Source organism: Euleptes europaea, chromosome 4 (assembly GCF_029931775.1).
Source record: "Euleptes europaea isolate rEulEur1 chromosome 4, rEulEur1.hap1, whole genome shotgun sequence".
Classification (NCBI taxonomy): Eukaryota; Metazoa; Chordata; class Lepidosauria; order Squamata; family Sphaerodactylidae; genus Euleptes; species Euleptes europaea.
This window is the reverse complement of record NC_079315.1, coordinates 98,003,948-98,027,488: the sequence shown is the minus strand read 5'-3', so window position 1 is coordinate 98,027,488 and position 23,541 is coordinate 98,003,948. Positions and strand designations below refer to the sequence as shown.

The 23,541-nt window shown below is 39.8% G+C and overlaps 1 protein-coding gene across 1 annotated transcript; it reads left to right on the top strand.

Moving 5' to 3' along the window:
* Positions 1-439: 439 nt before the first annotated feature.
* On the top strand, positions 440-23,173 carry DDX4 (DEAD-box helicase 4). Its single transcript, XM_056847992.1, has 17 exons — positions 440-510; positions 5,060-5,110; positions 7,354-7,434; positions 7,578-7,655; positions 7,965-8,006; positions 8,374-8,421; positions 8,680-8,724; positions 8,821-8,963; positions 11,578-11,730; positions 13,285-13,439; positions 16,592-16,721; positions 18,166-18,332; positions 18,849-18,994; positions 20,335-20,434; positions 21,525-21,795; positions 21,882-21,986; positions 23,090-23,173. Exons 3-17 carry the CDS (start codon positions 7,356-7,358, stop codon positions 23,168-23,170), a joined length of 1,743 nt encoding a protein of 580 aa, XP_056703970.1. The 5' UTR covers positions 440-510; positions 5,060-5,110; positions 7,354-7,355; the 3' UTR covers positions 23,171-23,173.
* Positions 23,174-23,541: the final 368 nt, after the last annotated feature.

The following is a 23,541-nucleotide window of genomic DNA, read 5'->3' as shown; positions in this document are numbered from 1 at the left end:
TTCTGGCAAGTGCTCATGGATTGCAGCACATGATCTGTTAAACTACTCGAGTGCCGGTGCTGCTCTGAAAATGAATATTCTCAGCTCTTTAGAGTAGCATTTACATCCATCCCTGTGACTACAGTTAGTGATTACCCAGTCTCTTTTTTGTGTTGTGAGAGATTGGAGTATAGAATCATTTGGGCATAACTATGGTTTGTCACTTCAGACAGTACACCAACCAAAATTTGTCCACTCTAGTGTGCCAAATCATCATGGTTTGATGTGATCTCTAAATTGTACTTAATCTCTATGCTGTAGATATAGTTAAACTCACAAATGATAGACTACTATTTGTTAGCTATTTGGATTTGTAAATCATTTACTCACCTGTGGATAAACTGTTAGGAAATCAGCTTTGGCTAGTAGTAAACAACTGTTTTTTACCATCATTAGGTGTTGGTGGGAAACAAAATGGAGAAGCAAAACCAACGGGTGGATTTGGAAGTGGACGCAGTTTTGGAAACAGAGGTAGATTTCTGGAAGCCTCCTTTTGTATTACAGTATCAGTCAAGAGGGCTGTTGCTGGCCCCTAACGATAAACCCAAAAGGCTTAGGAACAGATAAAATCTATTACAAGAAGTAAAAGAGTTCTGTGTTAATAAATACGCAAGATATATGTGAAAAACAGAAAATATAAAGACCAAAGTAAAAAAATATATAGATAAAAATCATGTAGACTAAATGTTTTATTTAATAATTCTCAAAATGGCATTGATTTTTAAAGGTAGAGTAACATTTCAAGTATAAACACAATATATGGTTGCACTAAGCCCCTTCAAGAACTCTTTACAGGCTTTATTTTGGAACACCTATGTATATATAAATAGAAAATTTGAGCATTATTTATCTTTTGACATATTTTCATTTTAAAGGATAATTTTTAAAAGTGTTAGAAAAAATTCTATGTAAACAGCATTATGTATTTGCAAGGTCACTAAAATGCTGTCTGTTAATAGTTGTTGGGAGTATGTTGCCAAAAAGATAGTTGCCAGGTTCTAGGAAATGAAAACAGTAGTAATGCAACAGTTCTGTACAAAATGTAAGTTGGTAACTAAATAAGAAATTCTGATAGCTCACCATTTAAAACAAAGCAATGGAATGGTCCTGGTACTTCTCAACCAAAGAGCTCAGGTCCCAAAGCTCTCAGCTAACATCATCTGTAAAGAATTCCTGAAGGCTTGAGCCACTGACCCTTTATCTTAAAGATACCTAATCCTAAAGCAGAGAGACAGCAATTAAATTTCTAAATACAACCACTATAAAGCAAAGAAACGTATAACAAGTTAAATGCTTAATAATGACAAACAGTTACAACTTATCCAGAGCAAACATCCTACGTAACAGTCAGCATCTTTATAGAGGCTCAACCTTTTTGGTTTATGCTTCAGTATGTTGGTTGTTGGTTTATTGCCACCTTTTTTGGCTCAGCTGGCCCCTAATCCTTTTCTTAATATTAATTGTGTACTGAGTTTTCAGTGATAAACCAGTTTAGCCATGTAACTTGTTCTAGTGAAGCTGAACATGTTACTTACAAACTTTGGAAGTTTAGATTTTGTGAAATTAGTCTACTGGATCAGAATACATTGACAAATAGCGCATAAAATATCTTTCTGACTAGAAATAATGTTTATTGGAATCAATTACATTAGATCTAAATTGCAAAAACTCATTATGTATTGTATTCTACATGAATGTTTGCTGGAAAAAAAGTGAAAGTGTTCTGTGATTAGGTCAGAGGCACCTTTTGCATGGGTAGTAAATTTCATAGCATCATTTTCCATATTCAGTATACTTCATGCTAGCTGACTAGGTGATTATGGGTGTAAGACTAGTAAGCCATGGGGGAGAAGCAGAAGCTAAATGTAAATGCTTGGTTTTTTTTTTTTTTTTACAGTTACTTGACATATTTATGTGCATTTTGTGCCTTCTTACTTGAGAGCCTATAAATGTATCTGAACACGTAAACTGATTTTCTCACAGCTGATGGTAATCATATTACTTCAGATGCACGCATTATTTGTCTTGTTATGTTAACTTGTCATCAGTTGCCTGTAGCTGAGAATGAGGCTAGTCCCCCCCCCATCTTGTATTTATTTGTATTCCGTAGTAGTGTGACACATGTACTTCTTTACGTTGCCTGGCCTTTTTGCTTCACTTTGTAAGCTTCTCTCTGTACCTGTGAAAGACCTCTGTCTGAGACCCTGGAGAACCACTGCCAATCTGAGTAGATATTAATGGCTTTGATGGACCAAGGGTCTGATTCAGTTTAAGGCATAGTTAAATTGTGGAACTCCCTGCCCCATGATGTGATGGCTGCCACCTTGGAAGGCTTTAGGAGGGGAGTGGACATGTTCATAGAGGAGAAGGGTATTCATGGCTGCTAGTTAAAATGGATACTGGTCATGATGCATACCTATTCTTTTCAGGATCAGATGAGCATGCCTATTATATTAGGTGCATTGGAACACAGGCAGGAGAATGCTCCTTCAGTCGCTTGTGGGCTTCCTAGAGGCACCCGGTTGGTCACTGTATGAATTGACTGCTGGACTTGATGGGCCTTGGTCTGATCCAGCATGGCTTTTCTTATGTTCTTAAGGCTGCTTCATGTGTTCATGCCCCAGAACATCCAAGAGTTGCCTTCCAGCGTTCAATACAATGGAGCGTTTTCCTCTCTGCCTACTACTGGGAGCCTCTGCTGTGAACTGTTGCAGGTCTTCCTGGTCTATATCTTACTTAATCAGTTGGCAGGTCCTGCCTCTGCCTGTAGTCCAGGATTTATAGGAAAAGGAAGAAAAGCTGTTTTCCATTTGGAGCTGGCTGTGGGGACACTGGCTTGTGACTGTATCTCTTCTTTCACTACTCCTGCCGATTCTGGAACATTTGAGTGAGTGCGTTCTGGGCAGCCCTTTTGTTCTGTTTCACAACTGATACCAAGCTTGGGTTCCCCTTGTAATCCTGAGGAATAATGTTGTTGTTGAGGGACATTTTGAGACCCTATTTGTGGAAGGCCAAGGGTATCTACATTCTGTATCTGAATCCAGTTACAAGGCTAGGTGAACAGTGCTGGGTGCTAACTGGCTTTGAACGTCCAAGTCCTTTGCTCCCTCTCCAACCTTGGGGAAATATCTTGTTTGATTTCCTCATTTGTCCCTGGCTATTATGCAATCTGTTGAACTCCATAAGCATCACTTGTTTCTAATTGTTCTCTAGAGTTCCAGTAGTTCTCTTACACAGCAAAGCATTCCACAAGAGGACAGTAGAGAATAACTTAATGGCTGCTTTCCCTGGGGGGGGGGAGGGTTTTGGAGTAATTTGGCATTCTGAGGTTGTGAGCAAAAGAAGTAAATGGAGGCTCAGCCAAATCTAAAATGTGCAAAAAAAAAACACGTATTTATCAAAAGAAGCAGCATTACAATCCAGGTCTGCATTGCTGGGGTGCGGAAATCTTTCTTCTGTTGTTTTCCCAAACAATCTCCTTCTCCAAATCATACCTTGCTATGAAGAGCAAATATATAGTAACCACTGTTTTCAATTGAAGAGACACATAGTTTTGATGTAGAGGAAAAAAATCAATGGCACACTGCTTTTCCACTCAGATGAATTAATGTAAAGTTTCTCTATTCATTTAGGTGGGGTTTGTTATGAGAAATGTTTGGCATACACATGACCGCTCTTTATGTGTGCACTTCCAGACCCCCATGTCAAGGGATCTTCTGCCTGTGCTGGAATGAACGCAAGCCTGTACAGAACGCAAGCCTGTACAGAATAGCTGATAGTGAGGGAGATAGCTCTTCAAGTTCTAGTCTTCAACTGAACATAAAAGTATTAACAGAAGGAAAAGCAGAAAAATGCTGGTAGATTGAAAGCAGTATAAAAATTCTAAATTTGTGGTACTACTGAGCTACAAGTGACTGCATAATCTGTAGAATTACACAAACATTTGAGGAAGTAAGCAACAACAAGCAGATGATTCCAAGTGGAAGTTTCCCTGTACCTCCTCAGTCTTGTCCAAACACAGAACCCACTCTTAGTGTTTGTTTTGAGCATACCCAGATAGGGCTGGTGTAGGGGCAGTAAGTTGGAGGGTAAGGATTGCTGTTCCTCTCTCTCAGTAGAGGAAGGACAGGGCTGTTTGGGAAGCTATGAGGTAAGGATCAGGAGGGAAGCAAAAGTGGATTGCAGAGGTAGAGCAGAAAGCTGCACACATACTTTCATCCAGCAGTCTTGATGCAGTTGAATATCTTCTGGAGTAGTGAGGGGGAGGGTCGGGATGGAAGAGGAGCTCTCTCCAGTGATGATAGCAGTGATGTTATCTTGGGGTTATGACTGAACTTAATTTGTTCCTCTCCAGGATGGCTCGTGTCTCCTATTTTTTTCCTGAGCATGCATTATTGGGGGCAGATTTTGTAAGTGGCATTTTTAGGTTATTGGGCCAAATTTCCAAATTGTACTGTGAGTGGGAGAATGTTGGAGTCCTCACTCTGGAGAAAAGTCAGAATCCTGACTATTAAGGTTTTAATTCCAAAGTGAATGCTTGTTGGCTCTTTATTACAAATGGATGTATACATGTATGTGCAAGTACATAGATTCATTATGTGAACAGGGCTTCGGTCTCCTACTTATGATTAGGTTTCCAGTGAAGTCTACATTGTAATGCTATTGTGTATGGTCCTAGAATATTGATTATTGTCCTGCAAATTAACTATTATTAATTATAGCCTGAATTTTAATGAATGTTCATGAAGCTTGAGGCCCTTGTTAAGGTGTATCTAAGCTTCCAGTAGAACATGGCTGCTTCCCTGTTAAATGAGCATTTTGATTGCCTACAGCCTGATGTAAATTTCTGATCTTTAATATTAAACATGGAGTCTTCCCTCGGTCTTGGACATTGTGAGACATGAGAAGTCTTGGAGAGAGGTTACCTGTAAGTTTCAGAAGTGTCTCCTGACTCAGGGCTGCTTTGGGGGCAATGGGTTCAATAAGTGGAGAACTCTGAACATATGTCTGCTATTTACAGGTGCATCAGGAAATAGATTTGAAGAAAGAAAAAGTACAGGTTTTGGAAGAGGTAAGAATACAGATGCCTCCTGGGGGAAACAATAGCAATTTCACTATGTGTGGGCACTTTCACACATGTTGAATAATGTACTTTCATTCTACTTTCAGTGCACTAACAATAGTTTGTAAGTGGTTTTTGCTGTTTCACACAGTAAAACCCAGCTGCAAAGTGCATTGAAAGTAGGTTGAAAGTGCATTATTCCCCATGTGTGAAAGTACCCTATGTCTGCTGTGGAGAACAGAGAAATAGCTTAAATTAGTTTCAAGGTTTTTCTGGGGCATTTGAGTTACTTCAGCTAGCTCAAGTTGCTATAACCCTTCATCTGAATTAACAAGCTGTAAAGCTGCATTGCATTGGTCATAAGCCTTACAACTGAAACCTAGTTGTGAAACAGGCAAACATATTCATGTTGATAATAGTTGCATTGCCCACCAGGTGGACAAAGTGTGATGTCATTGCCTTCAAATTCTTCCATTTATCAGTTATAAAATTTATTATTGCCGTTCTTGCACACTTTGTTAACTTGTACATTGAGTATGAGCCCACATGTCTCTAAATAGGTCTGAATAGTCTAGATGACTATTCACAAAGATGTGGATAGTTTGTACAGTTATTTATCTCAGTAGTGAATTGAAAGATGCAAATTGCCTTCCAGGCTGAGATTCAAAATTCTTAAGAAAATATAGCTAGTGCAGTATAGAGAAATAATTGCTCCTTTCCATTTTAATGGCTTTGTTGTGGAAGACGTTGGTGATAATGAAGATAGCCAGTCAGACTCAGCATTCTCAAGGAGAGGAGGTAAGACCACAATAATTTGGGAAATTAAGAAACAAATTCCTTTTAAAAATGGTATCTGGATAGGAAATACTGTTTTTTCAGTGTTGGAGGAGGGTATCTGTGTATGAGTGAGTCCTTCCTCCCTGCTCTGCAGGCAGGTCTGTGTTTTAAGGTATTGGAGATAACTTCTGAGGGAAGGGCATCTCAGAAGCATCCCATCAGATGCTTGGGGAGGCAGGATGATTTGCCTCTGCTGCTGCTGATTTCACACTAAGGTGAATCCCAAAGCGGCAGGCTTTGTGGAGCAGCAGAAGGCGGCAGCGGGTACTCCAGGATCCTTATCTTGACCACCTCAGTCTTTACTACAAGCACCTAAAAATTTCCAGGAAGGGGCCTTTGCAGCAGATTTCAGCTTTCGTAGCATGTAGTACACAGCATACTCATGCTAGGCAGCATCTTTGTCAAGGACAAGAACCCAAAAAGGGCTTCAATGCCAGGAGGGAGGAGTGCAGAACAGCCAGGCAGGGGGTTCACTTCCCCTCCCACCAGCCCTCTTTTAGACCCAGGTGCACCAGAAATAACAATAAAAAATGTTCTTTTTTTTCTCTTTTTTTTTTGCTGTCAAGTCACCTATGGTGACCCCGTAGGATTTTCAAGACAAGAGGTGGTTTGCCATTGCATGTCTTGACGTCATGACTCTGGTATTCCTTGGAAGTCTCTTATCCAAATACTAAACAGGGTCAGGGTTGAGAGTGTGTGACTGGCCCAAGGTCACCCAGCAAGTTTGCATGGCGTGAGTGGGAATTTGAACCTGGGTTTCCCAGATCTTAGTCTGACACCTTAAGGGATGTCATAATTCCAAAATGGCCACCACTGCATTCTCTAGCCACATCCACCCTGTCTGCATGCAAGCTAAGCAGAGGTCACACCGGGCATAATGTTTGGCACCCACCAATCAGTGGCTTCCTCATGAAGTTCATCATGCACCAAAAAGCTCTACAGTATTTTTGAGGGCCCTACAGACTATCCAATATGACCCAAACTAATTAACAGCACCATAGATAGGATAATACTTTGTGCCACGCCCCATGTCTGCAACCTCACAGCAACAAAGCAAGTACTATAGCACAAAGTTTCTTGGGTGGACTCTGATCTGGAGAACCGGGTTTGATTCCCCACTCCTCCACATGAGTGGCGGAGGCTAATCTGGTGAACTGGATTTGTTTCCTCACTCCCACACATGAAGCTAACTGGGTGGCCTTGGACTAGTCACACTCTCAGCCCCACCTACCTCACAGGGTGTCTGCTACATCTGAATCTGTTACTGAAGCAGAAGTGGGGTACTTGGAGTGTGTGTGTGTGTGGGGGGAGAACTGGCTGAGGAGCCATTTCCTGATGGCAGACAGTTCTGCACTCCTTTATCCTCTTGGCTCTTCTTGTGTATGACTCACTTTTCTGCATTGTTTGTTTCCAAGGAATGAGTAATGGCAGTGATGCACGTTGGGGTGGAAGAGGATCAGCTAGAGGTGGCCGAGGAGGACATGGGCTATTTACGAGTAAGCTCCACTAGTACCTTTAAAGCTTCATAGATGTTTTCAGTACTGGATTATTACTAGTACCTCCTGTTGACTGAGGAATGCTGTTAGGAATAAAAATAAATAAATTCTAACTTTTTTGTTGTTGGGTTTGATTGTAACAGATGATGATGATGAGCAAGATGGAAGACAACATTCTGGTTTCTTTGGTTCAAAAAGAGGGGGGTTTGGTGCTTCTACAGGTAAGAATTCACACTTGGTTCATGAGGAGGGGGAGGTCTCTTATACAGAAAAATACACATTGTTATACTGGATTGTTATACTTTTGAGTTATACTTATTACATGTTAAATCCTGTGGTCATTTGGATTAGAAAATAGATGAGTCGATAGCAGTTGATGTGAGCAAAGCAATGGCTTGTCTGGAAAGATGGTGCACAAAGACCTAGCTAGGGTAGAAGACTGTTACTGAACAGATGGAGGGAGTGGGTTTATATTGAGAGTAATTCTTAACTATATTATCATTTGAAATGTGTACCTTTCTATTTTTCAGGTGATTCTGAAAACAGAGGAGGAAGAGGATTTAGAGACAGAGGTAAAAGCCTTACAAATGACTTGCAAGCTCATGTGTTAGGTACTTATTGTATGGAAAGAAGAGTTAGAGGAATTTTCTTTGTTTCTTTGATTTTTCTGGAATTCTACTAACATTGACCCTTGGTTGACTTGATTATCACTGTCCTTCATGGTTTCTGTTTTGCTATTTTTAAACAGGACTTTTTATATGTGCTTATTGTTTACTAATTGTCCAGTAATTCTCTCAGACCAGTGAAATCCATCTCTGGTTTCACTTTCAAACTTCAGTTAACTTAATGGACTAGATGGCCTTATCCTTTTAAGCTATGTTGTATTGTTAATGCTTCTTTGTAGGTAGCTTCACAGTTTTAATATATGGTTTTTAACAGGAGGTTATAAGGGAAGGAATGAAGAAGTAATTGGAGGTGCTGGGAAAAGTAAGTGTACTTTTCTTCTTTGTGGTCTCTGTATCACAGAGCTAGTGGGTGGAGCTAGTGGCAAAAGATTCTTTTAAGCTTGGTTCTAGAAGTGTCTCCAGTTTGATCTGCACATGCTCAGTTCCCATCACTGTCTGCATGAATGATCACTTGAAGAGCACCAGATATAGGTAAGTCATGAGTGTAAATATATGCCGTTGTTCTATGCATTCTTTCATCAACTGACAGTTTCTATTTTAAACATTCATTTCCCTTAAGGTATGTGGAAATCAAATGGTGATGAAGAAGGGGTTGACACTGCAGGTACGCTAACCATATAAGAAAATTAAGAGAGAGTGATTGAAGCATGTCTAACATAGTGAAAATTTAAAAAATACAACTCCAACCGTATATTTGTAGGTCCAAAGGTGACATATATACCACCACCACCACCAGACAGTGAAGATGCAATCTTTGCCCATTACCAGACCGGAATAAACTTTGACAAATATGATAACATTCTTGTGGAAGTGTCGGGACATGATTGCCCAGCTGCCATTCTGGTTAGTGATCTATTTTCGAATGTTCCTGAACATAAATTTAATATAAAGCGCTTAAGACTAACCATAAATTATTCCTTCCTTTTAAAGAATGCACAGAGACAAAATTTGAAGGAAAAGTAATTATCTTTTTTGAATACTCTGCAGTTGCTTTGTCATAGTTTATTGTGTTTAACATTTAAGCCACTTTGAAATCATTGGCAAGCAGCTTACATGTTTGGATATTTTTTTTAAAAAAATCATAACTATGAACAACTATAAAACATACATAAAATATAGCAAGTGACAGCAGCAGCTAAGTGGATAGCAGCTAAAAGCCTAGTAGCCCAGCTTGGCCGGGAAAGGGCAGAGTACAAATCAAATCAAATTAAAAATAATAATAATAGCAGTATAAGAAATCATTACTTACAGACTAAGAGATGTTTCATTCATAATAGACTTTTAAACAGTTTTCAAACTCAAAGACTGGAAAAGAGGGGGGGGGAAACAAATCTCTCAAAAGGGACTTTTATAGTGCTGGAACCTCTGCTCATCCAAATAGTTTTGATCACAGCCTTTTGTACCAGCTACAGTTTGCAAGTCATGTCCATAGCCAGTCCTTGAGAGTTTAGGCATGGGTGGCAAAGTCTTGATTTTCCAGCAGACAGTACAATACAAGGAATAAAACCAATTGCCTTATTAATCTTTTGCCAAGGTTCTCCCCTCCCCCATTTTCTGTTTGCTCATAAACATACCTAGAATCAAGTAGCGTTCTTTATACTTGATGGTCTTTGCAGATTAGGTGCCCTGCCAGTTTAAAGTTTCTGCCCTGGCTTGAATTCCATGTTGGGAACCGAAACGTCCACAATGGTTAGTGCAACAAAGCCATTCTTGGCTTTCTCCTTACTTAAGAAAGACCAAGATTGTAGGGAATCATGTTAGTTTACAGAAGACTTCCCAAAACAAAAGTTATATAATACCTCTTATTCAGACCAAGCAAAATATCGCAAAACTGTGTGTAAACTTACTTCAGAACTTTTCCTGAGGCTCATTTAATATACCCCCCCACACACACACTGTGGTTGTTGGGGAAAATAATACATTATTTCAGACATGGTGAGAAGTCCCCAAGTCTCCAGCTAGTAGTCTTTAAATGGAAAGCAAGATTGATTTTTTTACTTAATTGGCTTGTTGCAAAACAGATTTTTAAATTGCTCAAGAGACTTCTGGTACAAAGTTGGGGGAAAATGGCATTCTACCTTTATAACTAAAATGCAGCAGTTAATTAAATGTATCAGGACAGTCTTTCCATAATGTATGTACAAGTGTTTGTACAAGTGCTTTTCCGGAAGTGGCCAATGAAAAGGGTTCAGAGTTTTCAGCTGACTCAGAAAGCAGCTGATCACTGTAGACTGCGATATGATATATGGCCTCCAAGCATGTAGTTCATACAGCTCAAGGTACTGGCTATTACAGTTGCCTGACAGTTTTGGCTCTGAAATATCTAAACAGTGCTGCCTCCTTTATGTCCTCCTAAAGCAGTTGAGATCTGTTAGAAATTCTGTCCTGAAGTTACAGCTTAGCATTAATATGTTAAAAGCATAAGATGCCAGAGTCAGCCCCTATGCCAGAATAAGCCCCTATGTTGTAGAACTCTTCTCAAAACCGTGCTTACTGAAGGAGAGTATTTGTGTTGCCTGTAGAATAGTAGCAAGTCTAACTCTTGTAGAAGTACTTTCATCTAATTATAATACTGCCTTCTGATTTGAAAAAAACCCAGAAGTTTCAATAAGTTGAGCCCCATGGCGCAGAGTGGTAAGCTGCAGTACTGCAGTCCAAGCTCTGCTCACGACCTGAGTTCAATCCCGACAGGAGTCAGTTTCAGGTAGCTGGCTCAAGGTTGACTCAGCCTTCCATCCTTCTGAAGTCGGTAAAATGAGTACCTAGCTTGCTGGGGGTAAAGGGAAGATGACTGGGGAAGGCACTGGCAAACCACCCCGTAAACAAAGTCTGCCTAGGAAACGTCGGGATGTGACGTCACCCCATGGGTCAGGAATGACCCAGTGCTTGCATAGGGGACCTTTACCTTTTTACATTTATGATTTCCAGAAATGAGGTAAACAAATATTTGACTCATTGTTTTTATTAATTTTAATCACTTAGATGTATGTACTGACGTGTTACATTAGCTCAAACTATTCAAAATTCTACCAGGCAGAGTTGTCTTTGGATGTTGCTGAATGATAAGGCTGCATGCAGGTGACACAATAAGTTGCTATTGAACTCCAGTTGTGCATGAAGACAATTTGTTGCTGTGCTTGGACGTGCTCCTCCCTCTGCCTTTCTTGCGTGGAACATGAAATAAAACATCTGCGTGTGATTAAGCTCCCAATTTACCATGATGCCCAGTCACAGGCAATACCTCAGTGAATTGAGTTGAACACGTACCTCTTTGATTCATCCAGGGGCTGCATACAGAGTTTGTGGTGAATGGGAACAGGAAGTTTTGCATCAGGCTTGGTGTGTGAAGGATATTGGCACAGAGCTATACCTTGTTGTCATATCAAAATGCAGCCCAAGTGTGCATGGGAGGCATCCTTAATTCCCTCAGAGAATAAATATGCCAATTATTTTCTAGACCTTTGAAGAAGCTGGTCTCTGTCAAACATTATTCAAGAATATTGCTAAAGCTGGATATTCTAAACTTACTCCTGTGCAGAAGCATAGCATTCCTATTGTGCTGGCAGGACGTGATTTAATGGCATGTGCCCAAACAGGATCTGGAAAGACAGTGAGTATAAAATGGGAACATCCTGGTATTTGCGGCAGCAGTTTAGGTGGCTGTATTAATAATCTGACTTTTGGTGTTTTAGTCTTCAATTTTTTCAAGATGTCATGAAAAGTACATTGTGTAAGCTCATGTTTTTTCAGTTAAACAAACACCACAGTGTTAAAGTGACAGTGTGATTTTCAGGAAGTAGTAGAAGCTGTAGAGTGCATGAACCTATTCTCAGTGTTTGTATTTTGATTACTTAGCATACAGCTTCATTGAGTGAAACACGTGAAATTGCCTTATACTGAACCAGGCCATTAGTCTATCAAAGTCATGATTGTCTAATGAGGCTAGCGGTGGCTCTCCAGGTTCTCAGGTGGAGGTCTGTCTTGTCACCTGATACTTTTAACTGGAGGTGCAAGGAGTGTTCATCAGCTTGAAACGGAAATGTTCAAAATTCCAATTTGTTACAAATAAACAAATAACTGAAGTTCATTGGTTCTTGTAGGTTATCCGGGCTGTGTGACCATGGTCTTGGTATTTTCTTTCCTGACGTTTCGCCAGCAGCTGTGGCAGGCATCTTCAGAGGAGTAACAGCTGCTGGCGAAACGTCAGGAAAGAAAATACCAAGACCACGGTCACACAGCCCGGATAACATACAAGAACCAATGAACTCTGACCGTGAAAGCCTTCGACAAAATAACTGAAGATTTATTAAATATGCAAGATGAAAACAATCCTTTTTTAAGGCAATGATTTTCAAACTTTTTGGAGTGGGCCCCACATTTAGGCTTCATTTTTCAGGAGACACTTGCAAAGTAAATCCATACTGCCCCCTCACCAATATAAAAAGCCAAAGTCTCACATTTAACACTGAACAAGTTTGTGCTTTTGGTACATATAAATGTAACATCATTGAGCAACAAGAATATATTTCATGTCCAGTTTTAATATTTGTCATTTTAGCTTCCCAGAGCCTCACCCTGTTCCTCCACCTCTCTCCTGGACTCGCAACCCGTTTTTGGGTTCTAACCACTGTTCTAAGGATTTAATTCATTTTCTGGCAAAATACGTATTCTGGACAAGCATTTATTATAGTTATTCTTCACTGGAGCCATAACCTCTCCCCAGGGATGATCTACAAATCTTGATGGGCGTTCAGAACTTTGTGGAGGACATTTGGGGTTTTGGTAGCTCCTTCTCCCCCCACCCCCATTGGAATAGCTTCTGACAGCAAATAGAGAGTTGTTTTACACTGTTCACTGTGCTATAAAGATAAATTCTGACTTCTCCCATCGGTGGAGGAAGTTGTGGGGAGGGGGAAATCTAATAATGTTGCTTGCCTTATGCATGGTAGTGGGTTATACTCCAGGTGATGGTATAATTTAGTTGGAAGTTTCTTAATGAATCTTAAACTTGATTTATGAAAATACATGCTTCAACAGAGAATGTTTTTTTTAATAAACCTCTATAAATTGACATGGAGCGCACACTGCCACTTCAATAGTTATTTTGATTCTAAAGGTAAACATAGTCCCCTGTTGAATTTCTGAACTGAAATCTCTTCTTTAGGCAGCTTTTCTAATACCAATTTTGGCCCAGATGATGCAAGATGGAATTTCTGCCACTCAGTTCAAAGAGCAGCAAGAACCAGAATGTATAATAGTAGCTCCAACAAGAGAACTTGTAAATCAGATCTTCCTTGAATCAAGAAAATTTGCCTATGGGTAAGTATTTAAGCAAAATAAACCTCAAAACTAGAGCTCCCAGTTTGTGTGTGTGTTTTTGAAAAGCAGTAGTACGCCTATGGCACTAGCAGCGATTCCCCTTCTACTAAATGATAAAATATTCCATGCTGTGGGCAGGTAGCCAAACTTAATTCACAAGAGCATTGTGATTCTTTCATAACTTCAAAAGCTCTCTCAAGTTGATATAGGGTATAGTTCCATATGATGAGGCAGGCTGCCAAATTCTGTTGTTCCTGAATTAGTAAAATGCTGGATGTTCCACAGAACTGTGGACAAAAAAAGGAAACGTAGTTAAATTTGAGCTTGTAGTTTTCTGTTGCACGTGACCATAGAAGTTCTGTTACTAGGCTTGGATGTATACATTTGAGGCAGGCACTCAAGCTAAAACTTCCCATCTGTTACTGTTCATCACAACTAGGAAACAAGCATGATTAGGGCATATTCTACAGGAAACAAAATAGTTACTCCTTTTGACCTTTATGACAATGAAGCTTTCCTGCAGGAACCTGCACTATTTGAAGTTAGGGTTGTAGGAACTCACAGGAGGGCCTTTTCCATAGTTACCATCAGCGCTCACCAGAGGCGAGATTGGCACACAGTCTCGTCATGCATTCAAGGTAGTACCATATTTATTGATTTATTATTCCCATTTGTTACCCCGCTCTTCCCGGCCAAAGACAGGCTCAGAGTGGCTGAGTTTAAGATACCCCCCCCCCGCGGAAAAACTACTCAGAGGATTTTTATATTAATGTACATACTGGTTATTAGTATGCAAATGTGAAATGACACCCTCTTTTTTTGTACTGGGGGGAGGGGGTTCTTTTTGGGTAAATGTAGTGTCTTAGACTTGATGAGAGTGTTGTAGTTAGAATTTTCCAGCGTGAAATTGTTGAATTTTTATTACGTTGTGTTTATTTTGTTGTTCCATGGTTTTGGATATGGTTATATTTTATGATCGAATTGTTAGCTACCTTGGATGCTTCTGTGAGGCACAAAGGCAGCATACATAAGGGTATATTGAAGTGAGACTTAAAAAGAATGAGATGTTTGAGGGTATCTGTTGTAGGTTGGACTCTGCTTTTAGGTATCAGTTTCATATTGAGCTATAGTGCCTACTGCCACAAATACATAGAATTAACTGTTATCTCATGGCTATAAAACAGTTCAGGTGAGTCACTTCCTGGCTTAATTGCTGATGAAAATATTGATACTTGCATAAAGTGGCTAACAACATGCAATTTTGAGCACATTCTAAAAATTCTACATCTTTTCATCAAAGTGAGATTTAAAAACGCAAGCCAAACTTCAATACTTTATGCACACTTCCAGTAGAGGGGTTGGTGGTAGGGATGTGCATTTATGTAAAACTGAACTGAAAATATATTTGGCATCATAAATATATCCGGGATTTTTTTGGGATACCGAAAAAGTGGTCCTGAAAAATCCTCAAAATGTTTGGGATTAACTGGGAAAATCAGGAGTCAGCATTTATAGGCTCTCAGGTAGCATTTTTAGGCCCTCAGGACTTTTTTTTTTCTTGCAGCCCCTGTTTTTCTTTGTTTCTCTTAGTTTCTGTGTCTCCTGGGGGTTTCTATTATTTGCCAGGCTCCTTATGTCTTTAGAGCTTTAACAACAAAAATGCATCATTTATAACTTGCTTTGCATTTAAAATTGCAGTATTTGATATATTTATGGATTTTTAAGTTTAAAATGCCTCAGTTCTGTTCAAGCAAAATTTTAAATATACCTAGTACTTGAGAAAAAAACTGCAAGCTGATGTACCCTATGCTATTTTATTAGAGGCAAGTTCTCCCTCTCTCATAATACTAGAATGTGGGGTCATCTGCTGAAGCTGGAGGGTGAGAGATTCAAAACCGTTAAAAGAAAGAATTTCTTCACACAATGCATAGTTAAATTGTGGAACTCCCTTCCCCAGGATGTGGTGATGGCTGCCAACTTGGAAGGCTTTAAGAGGGGAGTGGACATGTTCACCGAGGAGAGGGTTATTCATAGCTACTAGTAAAAATGGATACTAGTCATGATACATACCTAATATTTCCAGGATCAGAGGAGCATGCCTTTTATATTAGGTGCTTTGGAACACAGGCAGGACAATGCTGCTGCAGTCATTTGTGGGCTTCCTAGAGGCACCTGGTTCGCCTCTGTGTGAACTGACTGCAGGACTTGATGGACCTTGGTCTGATCCAGCATGGTCTTATGTTCTTATGTAGGGGTATACAAATCAGATTTGGATTTGGAGAAGGCATGCTTCTTGTTATCCCAAATTTTTGGGACTCCTGCTGTTTCAGGCTGTTTTTTCATGTATTTTTTGAAGGTCCCTGAAATTTGGAACAATTTTTGCAATTGCCCCCCCCCCATTCCCCCAGGTAGTTGGGGAGGGGTCAGGAATCTGGTCTCACCAAATAGCTGTTAGTGAGCATCTCCTGTCTCCTTAAATTTTAAAGGGCCATTATTTTCTGTGTCTTTTATTTCCTGTGGGTGGTGGGCATAGCCTCCAAGGCCAGGTCTACCCAATCAGTAGTCATGTACTGACTGGCCCCTTTACATTTGAGGGTCCATTTTCTGTGGAGGTAGACCTGGTCTCTGATTTCCGTGGCCAGGTCTTCCCATCGGAAATAATGGCCCTTTAGAATTTAAAGGGAGAAAGATGTGACCAAACAGCTGTTTGGGGGATCAGCTTTCTCCTTATCCCTCTTGGCTCCTGGTGTGGGAAACCTGAAACACTCCAGAAATGCCATGGGATAACTTTTCTTTACTCCTAGAATTTGGCCATATTTTGGGTCATTTTGGAGATCCTTGAGCTGACCCAAAACAGCAGATTTGTGGTTTATTTTCTGCTTGGATATATAGGAGTGCATATATAGTGGTACATGTGGCAGAAATGCTTGGGAGTTTACTTTACACCATTTAACTATTGCTTACGACCCTGTGGGACTACCTTTACCTTTTTATGTTAAAGTTTATCCTGAAAGCAAATAATGTAGTATTAGTTTATTTTATTATATTATACAATAAAATTTAGTTAAAACCAAGCTATTTGTTCAGAATGGAAGCAAAGCAATGTTATGAGGCAGAGAGTGCCTCAATAATTTTATTTTCTTGTTGACTAGAACTTGTATAAGGCCAGTTGTGGTTTATGGAGGTACGCAGACAATTCATTCAATTCGCCAGGTAATGCAAGGCTGTAATATATTATGTGCTACTCCTGGAAGACTTCTGGATATCATCGGCAGACAGAAGGTAAGTATTGTGACTAAAAGTTTTCTGAATTCTCTTAATTTTATGAATTCTTAGGATTGTTTTAGTACAGCTGTGTACTTGTGATGTGAATCAGCCTCTAAAGACCTCAGACTTGCTCTTTCCCTTGCCCCTCCCTCCTTTCTTTGCACATGGGGCTAAGTTTGAAGACTTCCAGGTTTGAGACAGATCACATTTTATGTCATCTGAAGCAGGCAAAACATCAAACTCTGGTTTGTTTGTGTACAAATGCGATTTTAAACCACCGTTTAAAATCCAGCTTTGTAGACAAGAAAAAAACAAGTAGGAAGCTGAGTGGGGAGGAGAGGAGAAAGACATGAAATAGACCAACATTTGGTCATGTAAGAGCTTGGGTGAGTGGCCTTGGATGCTTTTTTCTCCTTTTACATAGCTGAAGGCAAAAGATGGAGAGTCCACCAACTCTGGGTGATATGGCAGGGCAGTAATGGCAGTATGCATTGTATGCAGATGCAGTCTCTGTGTTTTGCTCACTTCTCATTGTATTACAAGCTGTCTATGGAACTTCCAGAGTTGCATAAATGCTGGCTGTAGCTGCTGAATGAATTCTTGCCTGTGGCATAAAGTGCAAACAAGTGCAGTTGCTGCCCAAAAGTTCTTCAAACAATATGCTTGGCAAATTTACATACAAAAACTGGCACCACTGAAGCCGCTAGATAGCATTCAACATAGAACAATGTTTCTCAAATTCGGGTCCAAGGACCCATGGGCATCTGCAACAGTACATCAGGCAGTCTGCAAGTCCTTTTAAGAACAGAGGGTGAGCTCTTCTCGTTCCCGTATGGTGAATTTGAAAACAGAGTTCTAACATTCAAGGAATGGGAGCTGGGATTATCTACCTCAAGGGACAGAGACAGAATGTGTTTTCTCCTCTTTTTAAGGCTGGGAGCTCATCCTGCCATAGTCACCTAGCTTTCAGATTGGTTGTTAAGATCCAGTAGCTCAGCTGTAAGAATTCTAATTAGCCAATTGGCACCAAGGGAATATAGTTCTAATGGAGTTGATCATAGTTATTTCCAGTATAAAATTGAACTGGTTTCCATTCTTTTCCTGTTCAAAGGATCTCACTGTAGATAGAAGCTGCTTTGCATCTGTAGAAAATAATAGCTAATGAAAACTGTCTTACGCAGTGGGAGGAAGGGAAAGCTTGAGGATCCGTAAAGCATTTTAAATAAAAAAGGATGTTCTTAGACTGAAAATGTCTGAGGGTTGCCTGATATAGAAATTAGCTTATTATTTTACTAATGTATAATGTTGTCAAGTGGAGTTTAGGTATACTGTGGTATACCTGGAATGTATGGAACATATACGTATTTCAGAAGGGAGGTTTTTACACATTTATGTTAACGTAGCTGTCCTATGATAGTAAAGATGCTTATCCCTTGGCCTTTTTTTTCTCATGTTTTAGATTGGGCTGAGCAAACTAAGATATTTGGTTTTAGATGAAGCGGACCGTATGCTGGATATGGGGTTTGGCCCAGAGATGAAGAAGTTGATTTCCTTTCCAGGAATGCCACCAAAGGATGAACGACAAACATTAATGTTCAGTGCCACTTTCCCTGAAGAAATTCAGAGGTATAAATTGGCAATAGTTTTTTAAAATTTATTAATACAGTAAAGACGAAGCTTAAAGATTTGCTGGAGTGCTTAGTATTTGTTTGTTGGTTTCTCCCCCACGAATACCATTTTTTGTGTAAAGAACCATTGTTTTGGGAATTGTGCCTAATCTCACAGAAATGCCCTGCAGCAGCCATAAGAAATGACAGGATCAGGCCCAGGATGGTTTGGAAGTTCTGTCCTGAGATATAGAATTCTCATTTTGGAATTGTGTAACTAATTTGATCCAGAATACATTTTGATATAATGTTGTAACTACACTGTTGTTTTTTTATTGTGAATTTACATACCACTGAAGTAGTTCTCATTTTGGCTGATGTTGGAGCTCGTAAACTGTATTTTTGTGCTGTTAACCTGCAAGCTGTTGTGACATGTAAAATCGCCTACTTGGGTTCCAAGCAATTTGCTAATCTTTTTTTGTGCCTTCCTTATTACTAGTAGGAAATAATTTAACTTTATTTGGTCCTTTTAAAGGCTGGCTGGAGAATTTTTGAAGACAGACTACCTTTTTGTTGTTGTTGGACAAGTGGGTGGAGCCTGCAGTGATGTTCAGCAGACTATACTTCAAGTTAGTCAGTATGACAAGAGAGACAAACTTATTGAAATTCTCAACAGCCTAGGTAATCAGCTGTTTCTAACCTTGAATACCTCTGTCTTGCAAAAATGTTACATGTAACATCTGCTAAGAAAATCACACCTCTCCAGTCCTCTGTTTAAAAAGTTGAGAATTTGGGATTGGTGAATAAAGTGAGAATAATAAGAATCAAATGGTTAAACCTAATATTGCTTAGGTTGGATGCTTGTTAACTGTTGACCAGTGGATAACTGTTGGATGAAGTTTGAAACATTGTTCCATGTTCTTGAATTTTTTAGAAATAATACTCGTAGTAAATTATACTATTTATCCTAAGCCTGGGTCCAAAAATCTATGTTGCACTACTTTAGGTGATTGCTACATGCGTGGCATATGAAAGCTCCTGTGTAAAGTTAGAGCAGGGGTCTTAAGTGTGACTCCCACTGATTTCCTTCCTGGTATCTCCCAGGTGTTTTTAAAAAGTGGGTAGGGGCAGATGGGAGCTTTGCCCAGCAGAGCTTGTTTAAAGAGCAGATGCTAGGGAGTGTGGTAGCCTAACCTCTAGTCTAATGACCTTGGGAGAGTTGTGGGTAGACAATGAAAAGATCCATAACCATGTTGAATTCACATTAGCTTTTTGGGGGAGCAAATTCTGTGTTAATATGTTTCCAATTGATTGCTGTGTATATTGGAGATGAGAGCAGCAAAATCACATTCTTGTTAGCTTGAAACACATCATCAAGCCACGTTATGTGTTTGTGCTATTCTGTTGGTGAACAAACTTTATATTGCTTCAGATCTCTAGTGAAGAATCTGCTCCTGAAGTGATTAAAAGGAAAGTAGAACCTAGTAGTCTGGAGTCTGTATCGCCACACTTAGCTGCAGCTTTCCAAAAAGTTAACTTCACTTTACAAGGCTTGTGCCTTTGTTAATGAATTGCACTAACTGAACAAAAGTTTCATGATATATTTAATGTAGCTGAGAAATAGCATTTCAGTTGCTTTAGTGGATTACAGGTTTGTAGCAACATGTTTGAAAGTGATAGTGGGTAGTCAGTGAGTAGCTGGCTTACAGAGGCCTGGGTAGAAGACAGTGTCAGCAGACAATTCTTTGGGAGCTTTCAGGCAGTGATACTAGGGTAGAGAGTGAGAATTAGTAATAAAGCACCCTCTTTTCTCCAAGTATGTAGAAAATGTATTTTTTGATAAATACAACAAAGTGCATAACTCAAAAGCCAAGGAATCGTAAGTCAGTCTGTGATGTGTATTTTGTGGGAACAAAATATCGAGCAGCAGTAGTACTACTGGCATATGAAAGCTACTGGGTTTGTTACAAATTACTTGCTGCTGTGTTATGAAATGATCGTTAATGTCTTTGTGTTTACAGGTGATAAGCGAACAATGGTGTTTGTAGAAACTAAGAAAAAGGCAGATTTTTTTGCCACCCTTCTTTGCCAAGAAAAAATAAAAACCACAAGTATTCATGGGTAAGCCGTCTGTCTTGTACTCCTGTGTAATAAATCGTGATAGTTATTACTGTAGAGGCTCCTTCAAACAAAAGTCGGTGGGATTCTGTGCAGCATTGAGAGGGACCCTTTTTTGCCTTCTCCTTAGCCACTGCCTGCAGTGCTCTAAAAGGCGGTGACCAGGAATGGGGGGGGGGGACACCTCTGCGTGATGAAAAAGCCACACAACAGGGACAGCTGATCCAAGGAAGGGAAAGTGGGCAAAACTACCCCCTCCGCCTCTTCCATCCAAGAGCTTCGATCACCTCTAGCTGACAGGAGGGGGGCAGTTGTCTTATTGCGTGGTTTTTCATTCCTGAAGATCTCCCAACAATAGGCATTACGTTATAGGGGCTCACAGATGGCTGCCTCAGCTAGTGCCATATGCTGGCAATACTCTGAATCCAGCCCTGTGAAGTCTTGTCAGTCATAAAATGAAAACAGGGTCCTGATTGATGAAGTAATTGGAAACACTTCAATAATGTTCATATGCTGTTCATAACTTCATAAACCTCTGTTCTTTTTCAAAATAAATAGCCCAAGCAATTCAGCCTTTCCTTCTGGGAAGGTGCTCCAATTCATGACCAGTTTAGCTGGACCTGTCTCTTATTCCACCTTTTTTTTTTTTGAGATTGTGTAGTCAGAACTGTACACAAGTATGTGTATATAACTTTGGCTGGCATTTGTATATAGCTTTTTTGTGCTTAAAATAATTTACATAAGAAATAACTTGAAAAATCACATTGATATAAATCAGTTCACTGGTTAAAAATGCCCTAGGTCAAGGAGTTCTCAAACTGGGTTCAAGAGGCACCTGGGGGTTCATGAGTGTATATCAGTCCTTGAATTTTTTGTAAGAATTCAGGCAAGTCTTTCTCATGCCCATTTCTAGAAAACTAAAAGGTCTCTTTAAATATTTAAATATTCTTATTGGTCGGTAAACAGAATTAATAAACATATTTTTCCCTAAAATGGTTACTCAAACTCTCTTACACTTTAAAATGTGATTTGGTTGCTGATTTATCACAGTTCTGGTCTGACTCCGTAAACTTTTTAAAATCTCTGTTTACAGTGATCGGGAGCAGAGAGAACGAGAAGAAGCTCTTCGTGACTTTCGTTCTGGAAAATGTCCTGTTCTTGTTGCAACCTCAGTGGCAGCAAGAGGTCTGGATATTGAGAATGTTCATCATGTTATAAATGTCGATCTTCCTTCCACGATAGATGAATATGTTCACAGGATTGGGCGAACTGGACGCTGTGGTAACTTGGGCAAAGCAGTTTCTTTCTTTGATCCTCTTGCTGACAGCAGTATGGCACAGCCCCTTGTCAAAGTGCTTGCAGATGTAAGTTGTTTTGTTCCTGCAGTTTCTGTTTTTAAATGGAGATTACCAAAATGACTAATGTATGAAATAATTGATTTCTGTTACAGGCTCAACAGGAAGTGCCACCATGGCTAGAAGAAATAGCTTGTTCCGGTGCGGTTGGTTTTAGCAATCCAAGGGGAAATACGTTTGCATCTGTTGATTCTAGAAAGGTAAATTTTAAATAGAATTATTATTGACACACACACTTTGCATGTTGGCTTAGGTATCAGAGCATGTTCTGAAGCTAAAACTGGGAGAGTCCAGGGATTAATTCTGTTCTCCATTCCCCCCCCCCACCCCGCTTTGCAGTAATTGCTGTTAAGCATTTTGGTGCTTATGCTCGCTGTGTGATAGATGCAAGGAAGCTGCTTCCATGCATTCAGCTCTCCAATTTGCAGCTGTGATGTCTAGAACATCACTCACCACTTTCCCAAGAATTTCTGGTGATGGTATGGATTTTCCGCATGAAAGCAGTAATCCACACAGGAAATGTCTCCCTAAATTGCTACTGTTTGCAGCAGTCTGTGTAGCGATTACTTGTGTATCAGGTTATAATAGTCTTACTGAGAACTGAGCAACTAGAAATAACAAATATGGGTTCTTGATCCTATTGGGTTCTGGTGTAGAAATGGCATTATCAGAGCTGCCACATGTATGACTTACAGTACATTCCTAAGGAGAGTTACTCCAGTCTAAGCTCATTGAAATGAATGGGCTTAGACTGGAGTAACTCTCCTTAGGAATGCACTGTAAGAGTACTTCGTTGTCTACTGTATTGCAAAGAATAGGCAGACTAACTAGAAGCATCAAACTATGCAAATGATCCTAAGCTCAGGCTGTTCATAGTTAAGTTCCATAAATTAGCCACTTCTGGGAAGCCAGTGAATTAGCAGTAAACAGTCTGATACATACTTGGAAGTACCTATTTATTCGCTCACTGCTCAGAAGTGGGTAACTTACAGTTCATCTTTGTGGCTTCTGTGCAGTTCCCATGCAAAGGTAAGTGCAACTCTGTTTTTCATCTTCGTGGCTTCTGTGCAGTCCCGCATGGTTACTGCGCTTGTGCAGGGCTGCCTGACATGCACAAGCGCAGTACCCATGCCTGCCTGCACAGAAGACCATTCGATGAACAGTGCAACAGTGCAACTCTGTTTATCTTAACCATGAAAATACAATGTAGATTTCACTGTTAAATATAAACATAGCTTTCTCTATCATAAACATAGCTTTCTCTATCATAATTTAACATTTAACTGAACTCTAGTTTGCACAGGGTTTCCAAAGCAAAGAAAATCAGCACAGTGGAGGATTTGTTTCATCGAATACAAGTGCAGCTGATGAGTCATGGGATTGACTACCTACAGGAAGGTGGATGGGTTTATTCATACAAGAAGACTGTTTTGTTTTGTCTTAAATGTTTTGTTTGCTTAATAGTTGGTGAAGTAACCAAAATTTGTTGTTCATTGTAAACATACTTAATAAAGATTTAGTATCATATCTGATGCTGTGGATTATATAGATCTTAATCTTGTGTTTTGCTCAAAGTCTCAGATACTTAGGTCAATGAGAATTAGCATACTTTGTGGATTTCAGGCATGCACATGTAGAGCCTTGGAAGCAGTAATCAAAGGCTGCTAAATGTCATACTTCAGAGGAGTTAACAAGTGACCAGAAAAAGAAAGAACAAATTAAAACAAGGGGAGCTGTCCACTGATACTTACGTGG

Excerpts from the sequence above, each read along its gene's own strand:
- DDX4 (XM_056847992.1), top strand. The coding sequence starts at position 7,356 with ATGAGTAATGGCAGTGATGCACGTTGGGGTGGAAGAGGATCAGCTAGA. Across the intron at positions 18,333-18,848 it reads TTCCCTGAAGAAATTCAGAG|GCTGGCTGGAGAATTTTTGA; the intron begins GTATAAATTGGC and ends GTCCTTTTAAAG. Across the intron at positions 21,796-21,881 it reads TTGTCAAAGTGCTTGCAGAT|GCTCAACAGGAAGTGCCACC; the intron begins GTAAGTTGTTTT and ends TTTCTGTTACAG.